The 15810-nt window shown below is 42.3% G+C and overlaps 2 protein-coding genes across 4 annotated transcripts in view; one reads left to right on the top strand and one right to left on the bottom strand.

Annotated features, from left to right (window-relative positions):
• The window catches only part of LOC139368201 (disintegrin and metalloproteinase domain-containing protein 11-like), a 53057-nt gene extending 48392 nt beyond the window's left edge, over positions 1-4665 (top strand). The window contains exons 25-26 of one of the 3 annotated variants that reach the window (XM_071106845.1): positions 35-52; positions 926-997. In XM_071106845.1, coding sequence (XP_070962946.1) covers positions 35-52; positions 926-941 — 34 coding nt within the window. In that variant the 3' untranslated portion in view covers positions 942-997. Of the gene's footprint in view, positions 1-34; positions 168-925 lie in introns of those variants that run through there. The other 2 variants (XM_071106846.1, XM_071106844.1) reach the window with 2 other exon arrangements.
• A 10-nt stretch (positions 4666-4675) lies between these two features.
• LOC139368198 (cartilage-associated protein-like) lies at positions 4676-15797 on the bottom strand. Its single transcript, XM_071106840.1, has 7 exons — positions 15258-15797; positions 7948-8097; positions 7105-7282; positions 6289-6417; positions 6003-6148; positions 5088-5168; positions 4676-4842 (listed from the first exon to the last, which is right to left on the bottom strand). The coding sequence occupies exons 1-7, from the start codon at positions 15795-15797 to the stop codon at positions 4708-4710; spliced, it is 1359 nt and encodes a 452-aa protein (XP_070962941.1). The 3' UTR covers positions 4676-4707.
• Positions 15798-15810: the final 13 nt, after the last annotated feature.

The following is a 15810-nucleotide window of genomic DNA, read 5'->3' as shown; positions in this document are numbered from 1 at the left end:
CTCTCTCTCTCTCTCTGTGTTGCCATGGATACAGGAACATCCGAAGAGGAAGGTATGACCCCGCCCAACAGGCTATGGTCTGATGGGAACTCATCCCAAATTACCCCCCATGTTTCATTCACCCTAGTCCCGAATCCTATAGTCCCTCATCCATATAGGCACCTATCCTGCTATCTCTATCCTAACCCATTTCAATTAGGCTAGTCCCACTATCTCTAGTCTCTTATCCTAGTACCCAAATCCTGGGTGCTAGTTTGTAAAGTTTGCTTAATTTTTGTATTACAATTTAATATAAAAATGTACTTTCCATGTCCTAGTACCCTATCCACGCCTGTTAAATCACATTTCACACCCTAGTTTCTTACATATGTATACTATATAATACCACTATCTCACTGTGCTCCTCCCAATGGACTTCACTACCATTCATATGGACAGTTTTACCAGATACAGGTTGAGGCCTAGTCCTGGACTAAAATGCACTTTCAATGGAGATTTTTTAAATCGAGGACTAGGCTTAATCTGGGTCTGGCAAACCGGTCTATAGTGTTTAGCCGCTATCTGTATAGGCAGTTTGCGTTTTGCGTCCCACAGCCACATATCACACTGTCGTGTCAGCCCACACTGGCTCTGTATGGTTGACTTCGATTGGCTGTCCTGGATACCCAATCAGATGAGGCAAATAAAAGCTGAACAAGTATTTTTGAAGTGAGAGTGTCGGTTGTCAATAGTACATCACACAAATAATTACAAGCATTAAGCCGATGGATCGCCTGGTAGTAACCCTATGGGCAGTGGGCCCTCTCTTTGACACAGCGTATAGGCCTTCTTACACTGTGGTGTATTCCGTTGCTTTTAACTTCTCAAACTCTTTTCCTTTCCTTCTCCCTCGCTTTCTCTTCCCCTCCTCTTTTTTTCTTTCTAGATCTGGAGGGGGATGAAAACATCTGTCCATTTGCTGTCCTGTCTTCCTTGCCCTGTGTCCTGTCCACTTTGAGGAGAGAAATCCAAAAGGTGTCTTCCGTTCTCTTCAACTACAACTCTCACAATTCTCCCTGTCACGGTTCCTTTCCTTTTCCATTTTCTGTATTTCCTGTCAATCTTCCAGCCACAGACGTCTCGCCTTTTTGCCTTCGGTAAAGGTTTAACCTGAAATACATTCCCCGAAACCTTGACCGATAAGGGCCCCACATTGTGTCACATAGAAATAGATACATTTGTGTTTTATCACCATGTTGTGTGTGTCATATCCGAAATGTATGTTTGTCCCCATTGACTCCCCATAGTTTTCTTTTTCTATGAGGATGTTAGACCAAGCTGTCCAGGACATGCATACTCTCCATACAAGTGCTTGTACTGAAGTTATATCCATTTTGACTTAGTCTTTCCTGCCATTTAGACTTTTCTACTGGACTATGGCGCTTTAAAAAAAGATTTCCTGCGACGAGGGAGGAAGGATGAATCTGATATCCTATGTAGGGCTGGCTGCTCGTAAGCTTCTATCTCTAGTTGCAATTTACTCGTGGGGTCGTTCAACAAGCTGACAAATACCATACAGCCTACGACAACCATGTAGGATGTATGGTCAAATAATAATAATAATAATAACAACATATGGGACCCAGCGGGCAAAACGGGTTGAAATTATGTCATTACAACCTGAACAGAAATGTTGACAGTTTTGTCCGCTTTGTAGGTCATACAATACGTCTCGTCTCCAAAGACAGTTATCGTAGCTCTTTGGTTAGTGATGGTGAACTGCAAGCAGTAAATGGAGAAAAAAAACATTTTTTTCCCATTAGACATGACGGCATGGTTGGGTTAATTGCATACTCTGCTTAGCTAGGCATTTCTATTAACATACCAACATAACCATCATTTATATTCTTCTAGTATGTTGCTCTCCAGTATCAAACAGTAATCTAGCGTTAATCAGTTATCCAATCGAACATAATATGTATAAACGTATGAATGTGTAGCTCAACCTTGCGAGTGGGCGAATGCTTGTCGCAATCTCTGTCTCGATATCAAGTGTACGTTTTGCACGGAGACGGCTAGCTAGATGAAATAGTCTATTGCACATACACATCCAGACGTCAAATGTGTATTGTACTTGTATAATATGTAATCCATATAGAGATTGAGTGTGAATACATACATGTATGCTGAATATGGGTGCTTTTAGTACATCATGTATATTCTAGGCGCTCAGATGTTTTCGACAGCTGGGACATAGCCGTAGCTGCTCAAATGAAAGCACATGTTTGTGAGTGGACTCAAATCGTTCCTCTTTTTCAGTATCTTGCATCAATGGGAGATTCCGTATACGCAAGAAGTTTATATATTTGAGCTTCATTACAATGGTATTTGTATTTACATTGACAGACTGTCATTCAATTAAATACTTACAAAGTCAAATCAAGCGGCCCTTTGATTAAAGGGACAGTACACCCAATTTTAGTGAAATTTGCCTTCACCTAGAATCCGTTGACTACTTTCAAAGACCGATGGCTCCTTCCTCTCAGTAACTAATGACTATTGTTTTAGGTTCAGAGTGTATTCTGCGTGTCACCAAACACAGACCTACCTCTCCATTACAGGTTCTGGTCATGTTTAAAGTTACACTGCCAGCCTAAAGTAGCATCAAGTGTACTTGAACTCTTATTTAATCTGTATCTCTATGTGTATTCAAAAATGTTAGTCAAGAATGGACATTTCAGGAAGCTTACCATCACAGTCCATTTACTCTTGTTGTTCGACTCATAGGATATCGCAAGCAATTGTTCGCTTTTAGACTTGAATGTAAATACTTCCGGTGTATAAAACAATGTGTATGACCTTTTAACATTTTTTTAAAACCGTGGCCTGTTGGTGTTTTTGTGGAGGCGTCTCTGTCGTATGTTATTGTATAGTTGCCAGTGACTGAATTCGGGGAGTTGGCTGAATGAAAATTTAAGCCTGAGCCTGTTCTCGGGATCTTCCTCTTGCCTTTTTGTTATTTTATATGTTTAATGTAGGCTGGCTGTTCAAATTCGCGGTTGTTTAATAGGCTACCGTGTCGTTTGTTTTTAATGTAGGTATTTTACATTCCATGGGTAAGATGACAAAATAGCCTTTTAAAAAGTTGAACCGGGGACAATTTACAATGCCACTGTCGATGAAAACACCTAGCGGGTTAGGAACAGACGACATCTTTTAATATCGATCCTCCTGCCTGAAAGAGTAACTGTTGACATGTCTGGTTCTGGCCTCATTTGCTGCTGGCCTTTCGTGTGCCTTGTTCATCCTGACACGGCCTCCTTAAGATCTGCCTTGGAGGCCAGTGAACCTTTTCTCAGTTCAACAGGATACTCGATATGCTCTTTTTTTTTTTGTAGAAATAAGAGAATGCCGGTTGATATTAAAGTTATCCCCTTTGTAAGATTCCTACTAGTCACACCAAGCCTTCCAGGTTAAGTCTGGCTTTACAGTTAAAATGATACCGTATGTGGTCGAGCCAATGGTAATTGGGAGATTGTGATATAATGACGACGAACGTCAACAAATAGGCTTACCAGTTCACATATTTTGCCCTGTTCTTATTCAGGGCACTTGTTCACAATAGTGTTGCTTGGTAACCGTACATCCCTACAAGTGTGTAATGTGTAAACAGGATAGGGATATAGAAAATAAATGAGGAATGATTTTTATTTCCGTTCCACCTTTACACTGACACACAATTACCCTTTTTCTCAGGCTACTGTCCGTTATGCTGTTTGATAGACTAGCTATGAAGATTTAGTGGAGCTTTGTCGAAACTATATTTTGTAAGTGATCAAATATGATGATTCGTTTGTTGTTTTGGGACCATTAATACACTGAGCACTGTGTTATCGGAAATTCTTGAATTTAATAGACCGTTTAGGAGTTGACCAAAAGACTGCTTTGGGGTTGACAAAAAGGTTGTTTCGGGTTGACCAGAAATGTGGAGACGGATTAATACAGGCGATGTGGTAGACCTTAATCAAGAGATAATAGCCAAATGGCCCTCTGTCATCCAAATGTTTGATCTCTTTAGTCTAATTTCTAGTTTTTCATTTGACCCCCACACAGTCTTGGCAGACTTACCAACCCTCCTGAGTGGAGCACTTAACAGCCTTTGTATGAGTGGAATAGCATTGGCTGTACATATAAACATAATCCATGTGTATTTGTACAATATATGCAGAGGTATTCATAAAACCATTTGTATTGGACTGACCTATCAAATACCAGTACTTAGATAACCTGCACTATCTTTAAATAGCAGACTTGAAACCCAACAGTGAAAATGTGTACATTTTGTGTATAATTAACTGTGCATTGCTTCCCGGCCTAGTGATTCCAGGATACGTATTGCATTTCTATAGAATAGCGTCGCTTTGAGGTTATTTACTTTTGGTGTACTGTTTAGGACTTGAGTTCGACTTATCCTTTTTTCCATGTGTGATGTGTGCAAATTCTCTAGTTTTATTTATTTATTTTGACCTCCCTGCAACTGTATATTTGAATTACAATTCTGGAACAGATATCGATTATTGACTTCATATGTTTTTTAAGACCTAATAGGAACAGGTGATAACATTTTAACGATGAGAAATTGGGGAAGAGAATGAAGAGAAATAAAAATTGAAGTGTGAAAACGCATTGTCTTTCTGTTTTTATTCATCATTACTCAAGAACAAACCCTTAGGAATCACCAACGTCCCCTTTAGCTTTGGGTTGTGACCATCTAGCCAGGATTGATTCCTGATAGTCTCCAATCCCTTCAAACTCAACATCAGAGGAGTCCTCCATGGCAGCTTCTTCTGGACCCAAAAAGTCCTGTAAAAACAAGGTCCACACACAACCGATACTGTGAGTCAAGGTCTGTGTCATCAATCGTAAGGATTATAGACAACCTTTTTAAAGGGAAATTCAAAACGCTGTGTTGTGCCTACAACCCTAATGACTCATTGTAAGACATTTAAAGAACGGATAATCTTATGTTATAGCGTTACAGGCACCATATGAAATGACGACTTCTCATTGAAGTTCCCCTTTAATTACCTTAAACTGCATTATCCTACCTCATCAGACTGCAAGTAGTTCTCTGCAAATGCCAGCATCTGTTTCAGCAAGGTGGTATGGTTGTAGTACCTCAATGCTTCCTGTTGAAACGGAGCCAAATTATTCTTTCACGTTCACTTTGGACACGATCTGCAAGTCGAGCTTTACCTTTTCATAAAGCTTGTCAGACTCAATTCCTTGCATTTTTCAATGAATCACTGCCCTAAAAAAGTTAAGTATAACACAACAGAAAATGGAAGTATCTACAGACTGAATTATTTCACATCCTTGTGATTTGGTCTTTTTCCCATAATGCCTGAGTCGAGGCAAACGGTGTTTCTGTGCTTATGTACAGAGTGGAAGCCTGCGCTGAGCATTTGCATTCCTAGATCACCATGGTGATTTTGAACAGAGCAAGGGATTGTCCAAGTCTAGGATTCCTATTACAGGGCCGTGCTAGGTCGGAGACTGAGCAGCGGAAGGCCTAATTCCAAATCAATCCCTAGCTGCCTATGTATTTCCTTCCTGTCTCTGAAGTTACTAGTCCAATTCCGTTTCTCCCCAAAGTGTGCACTCATTTACTCCCACGTTTGGTTTTGGGGAAGCCTAGGAGGAGCACTACAGGTTGTAAGAAAACAAGCGCAAAATCCCATAGTTGAGAAGGCTGGATTAGTGAAAGCAGTTTAATAGAAGAAAACCTTGCTTTCATTTATCCAAATATATACAGATCCGTAAATACCTCCAATGAAGGCTAACAGGAAGGATGCATTGGCTGTCTATTTCAATTGGTCTTTACAGTGATTCCTCGCAATCTATCTCCTCGCCTTTTTTTCAGCCATAGTAGGTTCTTTGTGACTTCCTTTTCCAATGGGTTTAAAGAAAGAGGTGAGAGGATGTGAGGAAAGTTGAAAAGGTGAATAGAGCCATTCTCTCACCACTCTGGGTGTGAAGCTGTGGTCATCCAGGCCCCACTGCTCTCTGTAAGACTGGTAGTATAACATATTCTGCCTCATGACCTTGTCCTCGGGGTCAAAGAGCACGTAGCTGGACGCACAGGGGGCCGCACTGCGGGCATCATTTACTGTATTGAGAGGAGAAGAATATCTTGTCCTTTTAATTTGGACTCTTTCGTTTAGTCCCGATACATAGGCTTGACATTATTGTTAATCAAAGTAAGATGGTGGATAATATCTACATTATATGACTATGGTTGGTACTTACACTTATAATAAGCAAATTGCAGGTAGTGATACATAGTGGCGATGAATTTCTCCACAAAGTAGCCGCCAACATTTGGCATTAGGTTTTCCTCACACTTCACCTCGCATCTCAGTGCGTCAACATAGGCATCTGTGAAAGGTGGCAAAAAAATGAGTTTAGTCCTAATAGTCAGTCAAAGTCATAACATAACTAATTCAACCAGAATTGAGGCTACTCATGGGTTTATATAATCTGGGTCTGTATAGCCAGCCCTGACTGCCAAATATAAGCAACCTTTGACCTTGACCTCCCTGAGGGACCACCATCTCTGGCACCTTAACTAAAAACCACTCTCACATTTATAGACCGAGCTATGGATGCAAGGACTGACCATCCATGATATCAAAATGATACGTCTAGCCATGTTTTGAAGCTATACAGTGTTTTGTTTTCAATTACATTGTATCCAAACAATGGAACGTTACAGGCTAATATGTTGGATTCTGGTGGGTTACGACAATAACCTCATGAGGCATTTAGAAGTTATACTCTTCAAGAATCAATAGGCATATATCATTCATTTAAAAATCCAAAAATCGATGTACCAATCGCAAATTGCCCCCTTTTTTTAAAAGAGCTTTTCTTCCATTTCCAGATTCTAAGATTGCAACTTTGTTTGGCCCAGACTTTGTTTTGGAAAACACTCAGCTTCTCACTATTTCATTATTATTATTATTTTTTTAATCAAACATGTATATTGCACATTCTTCTAAGGAACCCTGGTTTTACCCGGGTCTGCCTTCAGTGTTTTTGGGTCTTAGTGAGGCAGCAGCGTACCTGCCAGTGTGGGGTACAGGTCTTTAGTTTGGGGGAGGTCGGCGTCGCAGGCCCCGTGGCACATGGCCTGACACAGGCTGTACTGCTGGAGGTACTGGCTGAGGGCCTGCTCCATGTGACTGATACTGCTGCTGAAGTCCTCAGAGTTGAACAGGGTGACCGCTTTCAGAAAGCTAACCTTGGGGGTGACAAGGTCGTGTTGATGTCAGGGGTTGGGGGTCAGTTTCATTTCATTTGAGTTCATTCTGGAAGAACACTGAAATTTGCAATTACATGGAATTGATCCCAACCCCCCACCCTGAGTGACAGAGTAATGTGAATATTAGTGAATCTGTAGTGACGGGGTATTGTGAATATTAGTGAATCTGTAGTGACGGGGTATTATGAACCTGTAGTGACGGGGTATTGTGAACCTGTAGTGACGGGGTATTGTGAATATTAGTGAACCTGTAGTGACGGGGTATTGTGAATATTAGTGGACCTGTAGTGACGGGGTAGTGTGAACCTGTAGTGACGGGGTATTGTGAATATTAGTGAACCTGTAGTGACGGGGTATTGTGAATATTAGTGAACCTGTAGTGACGGGGGTATTGTGAATATTAGTGAACCTGTAGTGACGGGGGTATTGTGAATATTAGTGAACCTGTAGTGACGGGGTATTGTGAACCTGTAGTGACGGGGGTATTGTGAACCTGTAGTGACGGGGTATTGTGAACCTGTAGTGACGGGGTATTGTGAATATTAGTGAACCTGTAGTGACGGGGTATTGTGGATTGATATTAGGTTGGGGTCAGATTGTAGTGGATTTTGTAGTACCTTTTCCCACCTCTCCTTTATGCTCACCTCATAGGGGTGTTCCTCGTGGTCAATGAGCGCGCCCTCCAAGTCAAACTCTCTTTTGTATTGGTTCATGTGCCGTGTCATGACCGGGTCCTCTGGGTTTCTCTGTAGATAGGTGTGGGCTGACGCCAACGCCTTCTGGAGGTCATCCGTCTGGGAGAAACATAACACAGGCCAAGTGGTGAAGGCCCTGTTGGAATACTCCGAAAATGCGTCCTTCCTTCAGTTATCACTGATCTAACATTAAGACAATTGGTGATAGCAATGCTGTAGATTAGAACGCTTGCTAGCATCAATCCAGTCATGTCAGATCAATGATGACTTCAAGAAAGGGAGGAAAATACAATTTGATAAGTATTCTGCAGTGGGACAGATGCTGTATGTAGACAGGGGAATCTCAGTTGTTCAAAGCGGTTTCCTCTCTTTGTGTCTTTTCCATCATTGGAACTGATGTGGTGTGTGGCAGGACTTTGGGCTACTTTGAGCTGTCTAGTACTTTTGCTTTAGACCAGTGGTCACCAACCTTTTCTGAGTCAAGATCACTTTCGCAAGTCAAAAAGCATGCTGAGATCTACCGCTCTTTTTTTTTAACACGACTTCAAAAATGGACATTAACCTAATAAAAACAGTTATTTAAAAAAAAAAAATGTAATAGTTTGTTTTTGAGGAACACAAAGAAAGTACAAATAAAGTAAAAGAACAACAAAAGATCTGTCAGTTACAGTGCACATTATACCTTTATCATATTAGTTACATTGACATCTTTGAATTAGACCTTTTTCAAGTAAGAAACCCATTTTTCCCAGTATTCTTGACCTCTCTCCTGTTGAGTTCTTAAAGCAAAGGTCATACGCTCCATGTGGTGTATTTCTTCTATAATGTCTATCCATTGTGTCACTGTGGGAGGGTCTTTTTGTAGCCATTTCCTAGTGACATCCTTTTTACTGGCTGCCAGTAGGACCTTCAAGAGGTACTTTTCTCTATTGTGTAAGTTATCAGGTATTTCACCCAAGTACAAAGAAATGAATGTTTGTTCTATGTCACATCCCATTATTTTTCCAATGTTAGATCTTATTTCTCCCCAGTAAGTGTCGATTGCGGGGCAGGTCCAAAAGATATGAGAGTGATCCACCCTCAATAGACCGCATTCTCTCCAACAAGGTGTAGGGAGCCAGACTGTTTTAATTTCAGTTTAGGTGTTATGAAGAAACGTATAACATTCTTCCAACAGAATTCTCTCCATGACCCTGAGTTGGTGGAGCTTTGTTGAGTCTCTAATATGTTCAACCATGTTTCATCAGTTATTTCAATGTTAAGTTCCTCCTCCCATTTATTTTTAATATAGTTTGTAGAATGTTTCTTTGAGGATTGAATACCCAAGTAGAGATTTGAAATAGGTTTTTTGTTACCCCCCCAAGTTGTATGCGTTAGTGAATACTTGGATTAATTGTTGAGGTGCTCGAGGGTCAATCATTTTTATCTCACTTAAGAAATACTGTCGAACTTGTAGGTATCTGTAAAAATCTTGTTTATACAAGCCATGTTTTTTACTTAGGTCCTGGAAGTTATCTAAGTCCCCATTCCTTATAATTGTACTGAATGATGTGATGCCTTTCTGCGTCCATTGTTTAAACCTGCTGTCCTGAGTTGCAGGGATGAAGCTGGGGTCGTATGCGTGCCAACTCAGCAGTTTGATCTCTCTGTCTAAATTATTTTGCTTAACTACCCTAAACCATGTCTTCAGAGAGAAATTAATCCACTGATTTTGTCTATTGTATATTTCTTTTACCATGTCCTTGTTTCCCAAAACTGACTGTATGGGTATCTCTGTCAAAGTAGTCTCAATGTCTTTCCATTTGGATTCGTATTCTGAATTGCACCAACACACCAGATGTCTCAATTGGGCTGACACAAAAATCATATTTTAGGTTTAGTAAGGCCATACCCCCACAGTTTTTTGGTAATATTAATGTTGCATATCTAATTCTTGGTCAAACTGTCCACTTAGGAAGCAACACTGATTGACAATAAATTTCACATGCTGTTGTGCAAAAGGCATAGACAAAATTATAGGTAATTAGCAAGACACCCCCAATAAAGGAGTGGTTCTGCAGGTGGTGACCACAGACCACTTCTCAGTTCCTATGCTTCCTGGCTGATGTTTTGGTCACTTTTGAATGCTGGCGGTGCTTTCCCTCTAGTGGTAGCATGAGACGGAGTCTACAACCCACACAAGTGGCTCAGGTAGTGCAGCTCATCCAGGATGGCACATCAATGCGAGCTCTGGCAAGAAGGTTTGCTGTGTCTGTCAGCGTAGTGTCCAGAGCATGGAGGCGCTACAAGGAGACAGGCCAGTAGATCAGGAGACGTGGAGGAGGTCGTAGGAGGGCAACAACCCAGCAGAAGGACCGCTACCTCCGCCTTTGTGCAAGGAGGAGCAGGAGGAGCACTGCCAGAGCCCTGCAAAATTACCTCCAGCAGGCCACAAATGTGCATGTGTCTGCTCAAACTCCATGAGAGTGGTATGAGGGCCCGACGTCCACAGGTGGGGGTTGTGCTTACAGCCCAACACCGTGCAGGACGTTTGGCATTTGCCAGAGAACACCAAGATTGGCAAATTTGCCACAGGCGCCCTGTGCTCTTCACAGATGAAAGCAGGTTCACACTGAGCACATGTGACAGACGTGACAGTCTGGAGAACGTTCTGCTGCCTGCAACATCCTCCAGCATGACCGGTTTGGTGGTGGGTCAGTCATGGTGTGGGGTGGCATTTCTTTGGGGGGCCGCACAGCCTTCCATGTGCTCGCCAGAGGTAGCCTGACTGCCATTAGGTACCGAGATGAGATCCTCAGACCCCTTGTGAGACCATATGCTGGTGCAGTTGGCCCTGGGTTCCTCCTAATGCAAGACAATGCTAGACCTCATGTGGCTGGAGTGTGTCAGCAGTTCCTGCAAGAGGAAGGCATTGATGCTACGGACTGGCCCACCCATTCCCCAGACCTAAATCCAATTGAGCACATCTGGGACATCATGTCTCGCTCCATCCACCAACGCCACGTTGCACCACAGACTGTCCAGGAGTTGGCGGATGCTTTAGTCCAGGTCTGGGAGGAGATCCCTCAGGAGACCATCCACCACCTCATCAGGAGCATGCCCAGGCGTTGTAGGGGTGTCATACAGGCACATGGAGGCCATACACACTACCGAGCCTCATTTGGACTAGTTTTAAGGACATTACATCAAAGTTGGATCAGCCTGTAGTGTGGTTTTCCACTTTAATTTTGAGTGTGACTCCAAATCCAGACCTCCATGGGTTGATAAATTTGATTTCCATTGATAATTTGAGTGATTTTGTTGTCAGCACATTCAACTATGTAAAGAAAAAAGTATTTAATAAGAATATTTCATTCATTCAGATCTAGGATGTGTTATTTTAGTGTTCCCATTATTTTTGTTGAGCAGTGTATTTTCTTGTTAATGTGATCGTAATTCATGCAATAAAGTTTGGGTGTATCTTTTGGTAGATATACTCCAAGATATGTAATGGATGAAGAGGTCCAGTGGAAGTTATACCTACTCTTCAGCTCTTCCTGTGGGGCAGATTTATATACTAGGGCTTGGATCTTGTGTACAATAAGCACACACCCTGAATATGTTCCAAATGTTTGTAAAACATCCATCAATCTAGGTACATTTGAGCCTGGGTCTTTAAGAACAAAAACAGTTCTTTAGGAATTAGGTTTTTGTGCAGTAAAGTTTCCGAGTTGGATGACTGTTCAAAACGATTCTTCCCAGTCGGATCTTGTTTTTTTCCCCTCAGAGTTCCCAGTTGCCTTGAACGCACTGAAGTCGGAGATTTCCAAGTTACCAGTTGTTTTGAACACGTCATTAGTCTCAGAGGCGGCAGGGAGAGGGCATCAGAGGGTCCGCCTCTCACGGTCCCTGCACTCTCTTTCCTCTCAGGTGAGACTGACCAGAGAGGGGGAAACTCGAGTCGCACTGCATCCAACTCAGGCACAAAGTCATGTTGTTCCTATGTCCAGAGAAAGTGAAATACCTCGATATAAAATAGACATGACAAGCTGCTAATAATAATTCAAAAACACAGGGCTATTGATACACTTGGCTACTCATTCAGTGGGAGTAGGTGGAGTTTGAACCATTTAATTTGTCTGAAAATACAAAATGGAAACGCATTGCCTGCGCAGGGCTTCTGAATCAAGTGCACCTCCCAGCAACTACACAACACAAAAAAAAGGAGCAACAAGCCTTTATGCCTTTGTCGTTGGCCTTTCTACAGAAATGTTTGGTGATTGACTAGGAATGCCTCGAAGGACTTGTTGGCGACCACTGCTTGAGACTATTGATATGGCAGCAAGGATGGTTTATTTCTGAAATATCACATTTTGAGGGCAAACGGATCAGATAATATTACAACCTTGGCACATCTGTGTTTGGGAAGTTTCTTCCATTCTTCTCTGCAGATCTTCTAAAACTCTTATCAGGTTGGAGTGTCGCTGCACAACTATTTTCAGATATCTCCAGAGAAGTTTGATGGGGTTCAAGTCCGGGTTCTGGCTGGGCCACTCAAAGACTTGTCCCGAAGCCACTCCTGTGTTGACTTGTCTGTGTGCTTAGAGTCATTGTCGTGTTGGAAGGAACCTTCGCCCCAGTCTAAGGCCCTGGGGGCTCTGGAGTAGGTTTTCATCAATGATCTTGCTGTACTTTGCTCTGTTCATCTTTCCCTCGATCCTGACTAGTCTTTCAGTCCCTGCCGCTGAAAAACATCCCCACAGCATGATGCTGTCACCACCATACTTCACCGTAGCGATGGTATTGGCCAGGTGATGAGCGGTGCCTGGTTTCCTCCAGATGTGACGCTTGGCATTCAGGCCAAAGAGTTCAATCTTGGTTTCATCAGACCAGAGAATCTTGTTTCTCATGGTCTGAAAGTCCTTTGGGTGCCTTTTGGCAAACTCCAAGCGGGCTTTCATGTGCCTTTTACTGATCAGTAGCTTCCGTCTGGCCACTCTACCATAAAGGCCTGATTGGTGGAGTGCTGCACAGATGGTTGTTCTCCCATCTCCACAGAGGAACTCTGGAGCTCAGTCAGACTGATCATCGGGTTCTTGGTCACCTCCCTGACCAAGGCCTTTCTCTCCCGATTGCTCAGGTTGGTTGGGGAGTCTGAATACTTTCCGAATGCACTGCATCTTTCCTGCAAATTAATTGTGGTTAACACAACAGGTTCTATTTTATGCTTGCGGTAAGCAGGTGCAAGTGTGAAACGCACGTTAGTTTGACTTTCATCATGTAAAAACTGGCGCATTGGCATTTTCCAGCCCTTTCGCCAGGTTTGTAATTTTACCTTCCTAGCATTAGCTCGCTTGCGCTGAGGTGGAAGGGGTGGAATTATTTTTGGTGTGTCCTTATAAACGTGCGCCAATATGCCAATTTCAGTGAGCCAAGAGAGGATATTTAAGACCGAACAAAAACTGGTCTCAGCAGTAATGCAATTGGTTATGGCATTGATTTTGTAAAAAAAAAAATGACCTTCCACTTTCCTCTATTGGACCTAACTGTCAAATCGCGGGAATTCAGCTGGCTTTCTGGGGTGCTGAATCCACTTGTAGCCTATATTTGCCTGTTTGTTTGTTTACCTTTTCATGTGGCAAAGTCACTACTGACCTTATCAACACCGATAGTAGGTTATTTTTTATTTCACCTTTATGTTACCAGGTAGGCCAGTTGAGAAGAAGTTCTCATTTACAACTGCGACCTGGCCAAGATAAAGCAAAGCAGTGCGACACAAACAACTCTGAGTTACACATGGGATAAACAAACGTACAGTCAATAACACAATAGAAAAATCTATATACAGTGTGTGCAAACGTAGTAAGATTAGGGAGGTAAGGCAATAAATAGGCCTTAGTGGCAAAATAATTGCAATTAAACACTGGAGTGATATATGTGCAGAAGATGAACGTGCAAGTAGAGATAAGACTCCAGCTTCAGTGATTTTTGCAATTCGTTCCAGTCATTGGCAGCAGAGAACTGGAAGGAAAGGCGGCCAAACGAGGAGTTGGCTTTGGGGATGACCAGTGAAATATACCTGCTGGAGCGCGTTTGTGCTGCTATGGTGACCAGTAGGCTGAGATAAGGCGGGGCTTTACCTAGCAAAGACTTATAGATGACCTGGAGCCATTGGCTTTGGCTACGAATATGTAGTGGGGTCCAGCCAACGAGAGCATACCGGTCGCAGTGGTGGGTAGTATATGGGGCTTTGGTGACAAAACGGATGGCACTGTGATAGACTACATCCAATTTGCTGAGTAGAGTGTTGGAGGCTATTTTGTAAATGACATCGCCGAAGTCAAGGATCGGTAGGATAGTCAGTTTTACGAGGGTATGTTTGGCAGCATTGGTGAAGGATGCTTTGTTGCGAAATAGGAAGAGGATTCTAGATTTAATTTTGAATTGGAGGTGCTTAATGTGCGTTTGTTTATCCCATGTATAACTCTGTTTTTGTCGCACTGCTTTGCTTTATTTTGGACTGGTCGCAGTTGTAAATGAGAACTTGTCCTCAACTGGCCTACCTGGTTAAATAAAGGTGAAATCAAAAATGTGAGTCTGGAAAGAGAGTTTACAGTCTAACCAGACACCTAGGTATTTGTAGTTGTCCACATACTCTAAGTCAGAACCGTCTAGAGTAGTGATGCTAGACGGGTGGGCGGATGTGGGCAGCGATCGGTTGAAGAGCATGCATTTAGTTTTACTTGCATTTAAGAGCAGTTGGAGACCACGGAAGGAGTGTTGTATGGCATGGAAGCTCGTCTGGAGGTTTGTTAACACACAGTGTCCAAAGAAGGGCCAGAAGTATACAGAATGGTGAAGTCTGAGTAGAGGTGGATCAGAGAATAACCAGCAGCATGAGCGACATCATTGATGTATACAGCGATATACTGTTATAACGATATACTCTATATTTGGAAGTAGTAATGGTGAGTGGACATTTCCCATTTTTGTTGTTTTTTTAACCTATTTAACACATTAGGTTAATTATGGACTAGTAGGAGTTGATGACAATGCAATGCATAAAATACCATATACACAACTTGAGGCAAACACATATTTAGGTTATAATGGACTAGTAGGAGTTGATTATGATTGGCCAATGAGGGGTTAAGCCTCAACACACAATTTGTTTATTCATCAAAACTCAGGCCTTTTGCGCCACCGCCAGCTACTGCGCTCATAATTCTGGTTGTGAAAATAGCATAAATATATATTTCTGAGCCCAAAATGTGACTTACCTGGACATAAGCAAAGTACATGTAACGGTAGGGCAACCTATTATCGAAATCATCCATAACCTCTTTTCTAGGGTAAGGGAGCGACAGGGCAGGGAAGTGCATCCTGCACTTTTTCAGGCATGATGCTCGCATCAAAATGCGCCAGAAGATCTGCATATCCCCGGTGCTGCTTGCCATGACAGGCTCCTGTAGCTGTACATGACTGGCATTACAGTTTCGTATGCAGTATGTCACGCTGTCTTTCAGAAGTCGATGCAGGCGTAAACTTAATTCAATGAATTTGATACAGTCCGTCCAATTTTCTGAGGCATAATTGTCCAAGCCTTGTGCATACGCAGACTCGATTGGCATGAGCTCCTCTTGTGGGAAATGTTTGAAGTTGTAGTTGTCATACTGCGCGACCACTACAGTGGCAATAAAACACAAAGAGATTGAGAAAATAATTCCTTTTACGCGTTGGAGATTGGCGACCATGATAAATGCATTCATCCAAGTTGCGCATTTGTCTCTGGCCAATAAAACGGGATTGTGTTTTTCCATTTACTTTCAGGGA

The sequence above is a fragment of the Oncorhynchus clarkii genome, chromosome 16 (assembly GCF_045791955.1).
Source record: "Oncorhynchus clarkii lewisi isolate Uvic-CL-2024 chromosome 16, UVic_Ocla_1.0, whole genome shotgun sequence".
In the NCBI taxonomy this organism is placed as follows: domain Eukaryota; kingdom Metazoa; phylum Chordata; class Actinopteri; order Salmoniformes; family Salmonidae; genus Oncorhynchus; species Oncorhynchus clarkii.
The sequence above is the reverse complement of the archived record's forward strand: the minus strand, read 5'-3'. Positions and strand labels throughout refer to the sequence as shown.